Source organism: Watersipora subatra, chromosome 2, assembly GCF_963576615.1.
Source record: "Watersipora subatra chromosome 2, tzWatSuba1.1, whole genome shotgun sequence".
Taxonomy (NCBI): domain Eukaryota; kingdom Metazoa; phylum Bryozoa; class Gymnolaemata; order Cheilostomatida; family Watersiporidae; genus Watersipora; species Watersipora subatra.
This window is the reverse complement of record NC_088709.1, coordinates 27,137,505-27,145,054: the sequence shown is the minus strand read 5'-3', so window position 1 is coordinate 27,145,054 and position 7,550 is coordinate 27,137,505. Positions and strand designations below refer to the sequence as shown.

The window sequence follows — 7,550 nt, the reverse complement described above, 5'->3', positions numbered from 1 at the left end:
TAATGGTGCTCATTATGCCATGGTACAATGGTGGTTTGGCCAGCCGTTTGCAGAAAAACACGATATAAGTTTTTAGTAAGCTGCTTGGTAGAAATGACCCGGTTCATTATGGTATTTTAAAAACTCAAGAAGACTAAGAAAAAGCAAATAGAGGGTAAAGAGAAAACAAAACACTAAGATATAGTGAGAACAGGCAAATTAAAGCATCAAAATTTGAAGAAACAAAGTTAAAATGTTGAATGAGGAAAAATAAAACAAGAAAATAGGCAAAGAAGAAGATACGGGGATATGGGATAACAGAATAGAGAGCAACGCAAGTGTAGAGATTATACACATAGAAAATGAAGAAAGGTTGAGTAGAACCAACAAAAAAGAAAATAAAATACAAAGGAAGAAAAATAAATAATTATAGAAGCACACAAAAAGAAAGATGTGTAAAAAGTAAAAAAATTGCGTAATAAACTACAATGATGGAGCAAAGAGAATGTGAAAGGAGGGAAATAAGAGAACAAAGATAAATTGTAAAACATGATAGAAAGGTGTAGTGTAAAAAGGAATGATTGAAGAGAAAAAGTGAGAGGAAATGGAGAAAAGAAGGAAAAAGTCTGAGAAAACGCGATGAGGAGGTAAAACTGTTGGAAGAGAAAAAGTAAAAGACACAAATTATGAAAAAGACAAAAGGGAAGGGTGAAGAAATTTTATTGTGGCACAATAACAATTGCTATGTGATAATTTATTTTTTACTGATTGCATGTATATATACATTGCTTCAACAAACATGTTTCTAAAACAGCATGTGGCACTAAGCATTGTACAAAATGATAAACAAATATGTGTAAGGCTTACCAAAGAAACTATAAATCAACCAAAATACATGTAGATGCAAAAATCTAAAAGCATTTGGTGCAGGAGTACAGTCAGCTAACTACCAAATTAATTGCTGCCAGCAAATATTGATTAAAAGTTATAAAAGCTAATAATAACAGCCAAAATCAACTTCTTGATTATTTCACACATACATGTACCATGCCATTTCATTACTTTGAGAGCAAATGTACTCCTTAGTCTCTGCTGATTCTCATCACAGTTTCCACCAGTTGGTTAGAGAATGGGTACCAGCGTATTCCACTGGTGCTGTTCCTATTATAACCTCCGTTAAGATTGGACCAGTGGCAACCCTTGTACCACCATGCACCTGAAATATATATCGTTTTGCTACAAATACTATGTACACTATTTGTGATACAAACACAGCTTGATTAGATCACATATGGTACATTAATTGAGAATGTTTTTAAATTAATAAGTCCTTTGGTTGTTAAATTTGGTCATTTACTTTAAAGCTAACCAAATTTAAAGTTTCTTCACCGCGCGTAATAAATACATTCAGAGATGTAAACACCCATAAAATACTTGCGTTGATGGATATTTTTTTAAACACTTTTTGATTGTAAAATAGTTTTAGGTGAGCTTATTTTTATGTCTAGTAGTAGTAAAAACTAGTAAAGAAACCATTGATTATTGACTCACCACTACTATACGGTGAGGTTTTTGAGTAAAGTATCACAATGCTACGACAAATGCAACTATATTTTATATTTGGCTTCAGCTTTAGTGGTAATTTCAGTAGGTTCTATGGCTTTATTTATTTTTAATATGTAAAGTATTTTCTCCACCTTTTCTTAAACATAACTATTATTTAATTACATTTCAAAGAACATGATTGCCTACTTTTTACTTTATTTGATTATACAATTAGAATTTACATTGAGTTTAAAATTCAAAATTTCCAGGTACTTGTAATAAAATCAATATGCATCCTGAAAAACTGCTGCGCCTTCCTTTAACTACTAATCTGCAGAGCGAAAACTACATGATTTTGAAAGTTAGTACTGGCAAAATCTACCAGATAGCAGTGTATACTTGATTAAAATCTCTTTCTGTACAAATACTCGTTAGTGATTTGAGAAGCCTCGTAAATCTGGTAAAAGAACCATAGTCAGAGAATAGTAAGAGTTATTCTATCAAATCTTTCAGATGCGTTTCACCTCTGACATGTTCTGATCTATTAAAATAATAGGTATTTGTTTACCTTTAAAACTCTCAAACAATAATTGGAACGTAACTGCAGTAAGAGATGCTAAATCAAGTTAAATAGCTAAATAAGGTCGACTAAATCAACTCATGCTGAATTCCAACTTTCAGTAATTCATTATTGTACACAACTTAACCATGGCAGGAAGCATTTAATATAATTTCACAAATTCAAATGCTATTTTCACTAAGAAAACTAATCAGTCATTCAATGATTTCAACTTACCAAAACATAATATGGTATAAGGAAAGAGAGGTATGGACTCTAGCAATCCTTAAAAACTTTTTAAACTTCTATTTTACGGGAAAACATCGAAGTGGACTTTAGATATTAATTCTCTTTGAGTATTTAATATCATTCACATTTAAGTTAAAATTTGTTTCCTTCTAGCATTTACACGTCATTAAAGAGCATAATGCAAATATTATTAAAAGATAGCACACAATATTTACAACTGTAGCGGCATACATACCATGGTAGCTAACTGCGCAGTTCCCTGTAGAATCTGCATCATTATCCTCATCCTTTGTTGAGAAAGCCATACCATTATGATAGGCTAGGGCAGACTCACCTAAACTCCCTTCGTAGCCATCATCACTAACCTGTGAGTAAAGAATTAAACAGTCTGACCAAAACTAAACACCAACACTTTTAGTAATACTTCATTGCACTGTAAACCGTTAAGTTGCTAAGTTTTAACTTAGCACAATACGGAATTTCCAGCTTCATTAGCTTTTAAACTAACTACGATTTATGTAGGCATGGATATCTAATAAAGAGTATTTTGATATTTTTAAATGAGCAAAATGAAAGTTATATGTATACTGTATTTGACAGCACAACTTATATATTGAACTTCATCAGTACATGTAGCCCTTTATAGAGAATGTTAAAGTTTGTGGTTCTTTCTGGTTTGAGTCAAAAATGCCAATCTTTTTTCAGAAGTTTTATATCACTTTCTGTTATCGTATCCACTCTTGTAGTTTTTAGTACTACAGGGTGTAATTGAAATAACCTCCGTACTAATCAGTAACCGTTTGGATAGAATTAATATATATAAATGTTTGTTCAGCTGCCAATTCACCTGTTTGCATAAAAAGGACGACAGATTTTAAAAGGGAATATGAGAAATGACTAGGCTAAAAGAATCTCACTTGATACAAACATTCAAAAATTAATTATTTCTGGCAATGATATTTGGAATAGAGATGAAATATTTGAATAAAGATTTAAGTGATGCTGCAGCAATACAAATACATTATAATAGCAACAAAAAGCAGCTTTTATGAGCATTAATAAATTTTCATTATTCTGCAAGAAATATAGAACTTTTTTAGCTGCTATTTGCTTTAGTAAAATATATCACAAACCATACAATTAATGTGTTTGAAATAATGATATAATGAACTATGTAATATGTAATATTTTAATAAAGTAAAACGCTTTAGTTTAATGAAACATTTGAGTTTCGAGCATTTCATAAAATAACTAACAGCTGTTAGATTGTCAACATTGCAAATATTACACCTACCTGTAGGCGGTAGTTATCGTTCTCATTATGTATGAAAAAACTAGCCCAGGTTCCTGACTGGGTAGAGTTGTTTGAAGCCCTGACTAAGATGTTGAGTTTTTGGTTTGATCTGGTGAGAGCATAAAGTTTGGTCAAGCCTAAAAACAATAATGGAAAAATTAGTTGACATTTTTGTAGAAACTTTGACGTGGTTAACCAATAAAAAAATTAAATTTGTTATACAAAACACTTTACTGTTATAAGTGTACATACATACACAATTTCCTTAAATACTATATGAAAACAGTATATACATTTATATAATAAATGTATATATATGTATATGTATGAATATATATATTGTGAACTATATATATATATATATAACTAAATTTACAACTAATCCCACGAACAAACGAGCGGATGCGAAGTAGGAGAGTTTTTATGATAAATGCATGTGCACACAACTTACAAAAATTAATCATCAACAATGAGACCCTTGGCTAAAAATTTCATCAAAAAATTCCACCATCGTTTGGTAGAGTCGTTAAAGTAGAATAACAATACAAAACACATTTAAGCCTATTTAAATATGTTACCAAGTCTTTGTAAACCGTCGGCATTATCTTAAAACTTACCCATCTGATCGGATTATACACAAATAGACAGATTAATTTGGACGAAAATCGCCACAAAGCGCTTGCAAAGCTTAGTTTAATAAAAGTTAAGACTGGAAATTGAAACGCCGAGCGACAGTGAATAGAACAATAAAGTTGTGTGCATTTCGCGAAAAAATAACGTGCACATTTTACCAGCCTATAGCATTGTCGTAGGTTTCTGTAATTAACATAGGAGTACTGAAATCGTTTCATTTTTGCCGATTTCAAAGTAACTGAAATATTTGACTCTTGAGTGCTTCGGTGTTCTAACTGATGTACAACGCAGTGTAAGTAAAGAAAATAACGATGATATTTTTTCTAACGATTCTTAAGAGATTTTACGAATATGAGATTATACTTTTGAGATTATAAAAACTATGACGTTTTTAAATGTAAACAAAATTGTGTATTGGCTTTATATTATTACTATTTTAATAATATTGGTTATTCTAATAATATCAGTGCATTTTACTTCTACTATTGGCCAATATTGCATTTCTCCTATTGCAGGGGGAGAGATATAAACATATAATCTTTTCCTTTCATTATTTCTATTTGTTGTATATAATAACACCCACACCCATCACATTACAGCTACCATTGCAGTTATCCTATTGCACTGCAGTGCCATTGGACTGCTAATATTGCATTTCTCAACCATAAGTACCCTTTCTTTTTTCCAATTTCTCTTTGGTTGTGGGCTGTATGACAGTGGAATTTCTAGTATACATACATACATATATATATATATATATATATATATATATATAGATATATATATATATATATATATATATATATATATATATATATATATATATATATATATATATATAGATATATATATATATTGTAAAATTGTAGCCACTCCCACTTGACTGCCACTCTAACATTCTATGATCTTTACAAACCCATAAAAGTCAGTGATCAGGTAGAAAGTGTCTACATAGTTGTATTAATAATGAAATGTTTACAACGATAGCAATTCTTCATTGTTTCATTTTATCGTTGTCGGCCATCTTTATAGACATTTCTATCGTTTTAAAACTTGAAGATTTTGCAATGAAATTTTGAAAACGATGCTTTTGTTAGCAATTTTTTATTATAGTATTAAAACAACACCTAAAAGTACTATTAAAAAACAGAAAACGATTGTTTTTTACAAATATGACGAATTTTTTGTGAACGAGCGCATGTGCAAATGACTTGATGACATCAAAAACCGGTAGATTATTTCTCTTGTAGTCCAACTCTAGAATTTTTCTATTTTGTAATTAAAAATTTGAAAGCAACATTATAGAAATAATTAATAACTGTCTCAGGCTAATAGTAGTTCAACGTAGATATTACTATAGTTTTCCATACTTTTCTATCCAATATTTTTGCCTTAAAATGACAACATTAGAACGAAATAATGTTATACGATGGGGATGCATTGTATACAACACTTCCATGCTTGTTCTAATTGATGAGACAGTTCCACTTACCAAGCCAATGCTCTCCGGCAATATTACCAAATCCTGACTTGTATTCTGTCCAGTTACGGTAGAAGTCAATCGAGCCATTAAATCTCTTCTGAAATACTGTCCACCCATGGTCATCAAAGAAGTCACACCAGACAGGAAATGGTTCAATATCTGCATATGGTGGATCAATTAGGTATACTCCTGGTGAGCGGGATCCACGATCATAAAGTTGCTGACAATCTAAAAAATAATTATTTTGTTAAATTTAAAATACAATTCCAACTACAATATTATTTATTTAGAAATGGTAAGTAACTACAACTTATAAGTTCAACTAACTTAGTAATTTTTTTTACTCATAATGACAAAACTATAGATTTGTATGCATAAAACATGTAAACAAAAAATGCAAAAAAAAAATTTGCCAGGAAGCTTGCAAGTTCATAAAAACATGGGTTTGGACTGGCCTGCTTCACAAAACTAAATCAATCAATGTTTGGTTATTTTCATGTAATAAAACTTTTGCCAATGTTCATACCTTGTGGTATTGGTAGCCTATCTGATACAGACAGCCGAGTCGATTGTTCTGCGGTAGAATGGGTTGCTGTCTCATTGGCACGACAATTTTGCAGAGCTTGCAACAGGTTGCCATAAACTATTTTTGCCACTTCAAGGTGCAAAGGCTGCATGTTCTCATCATAGATGTCTCTTCTCAATCTGAGGAGCTCGGGGCACTCATTCTGCAGAAGTTGATGAACAGTGTAAATTTGTTGTCGGTAAACAAACAATTCTTGTTCAGCGTTGTATGGTCCAATGTTACTTTGACTTGTCACTGATATGAGTAAGATGAACATTGCTAGAAATAAAAGACCTGCCATTATAGCTGTTGTTCTAGTCTTTGAATATAATAGGTCGTGGTTAGCTTATATGTACATTGACTAGCTGATAAGCCCTGCCTACAAATACAATATAGTAACAAATAAGCCCCGCCCACAAAAACAAAATACACTCTACTTGCAAAAAGCTCTGTCTACAGATACAATATGCTAACAGAAAACCACTTTCTACAGACACTCACGCATGATGCAATGACTGTTGCTGCAAGGCGTCTTCTTACTCAGCTATTGCAACTGGTACAAACAGTGTCAGCAGTTTAAGACATATTTTGGAGAAAAGCTGCAGGTTTAAATGTCGCCGAAAAATTAGTTTTTTTCCATTTGAAAATCAGTTTATCAAATATCATTTCATTGAAAATAATTGAATGAGAAATATTTGTCATGTTCAAAAGGTTTAGCACATTTGAAGTGAGTCATACATCATAATCAACCATACTATAAGACATGGCTATTACTATAAGACATACTACTAGACATGGCTATTACTATAAGACATACTATAAGACACCGCTGTTACTATAAGACATACTATAAGACATGGCTATTACTATAAGACATACTATAAGACACGGCTATTACTATAAGACATACTATAAGACACGGCTATTACTATAAGACATACTATAATACATGGCTATTACTATAAGACATACTATAAGACACCGCTGTTACTATAAGACATACTATAAGACATGGCTACTTAATCTTCAAAATATAAGTAAAAACTAGCAATTTCAAAATTGCTTAGAAGTAAAAATTTAGCAGCCCTTTGTATTATATACATAAGCAGTAACTCAAGAAAGGAGTGGCTGCTTTACTTTGATAGATACCAGCTGCTATCATTTTAATTATTCGCCGAAACCAATTAAGGTAAAGGTTATTTTCAAAACCAAAAATTTAGTTTAATATTAAAGCTTTCTGATA

At 31.3% G+C, this 7,550-nt stretch overlaps 1 protein-coding gene across 1 annotated transcript; it reads right to left on the bottom strand.

Annotated features, from left to right (window-relative positions):
- Positions 1-726: 726 nt before the first annotated feature.
- Positions 727-6,614, bottom strand: LOC137386854 (microfibril-associated glycoprotein 4-like). The gene is made up of 5 exons (XM_068073029.1): positions 6,269-6,614; positions 5,752-5,970; positions 3,627-3,763; positions 2,568-2,697; positions 727-1,195 (listed from the first exon to the last, which is right to left on the bottom strand). Exons 1-5 carry the CDS (start codon positions 6,606-6,608, stop codon positions 1,062-1,064), a joined length of 960 nt encoding a protein of 319 aa, XP_067929130.1. The 5' UTR covers positions 6,609-6,614; the 3' UTR covers positions 727-1,061.
- Positions 6,615-7,550: the final 936 nt, after the last annotated feature.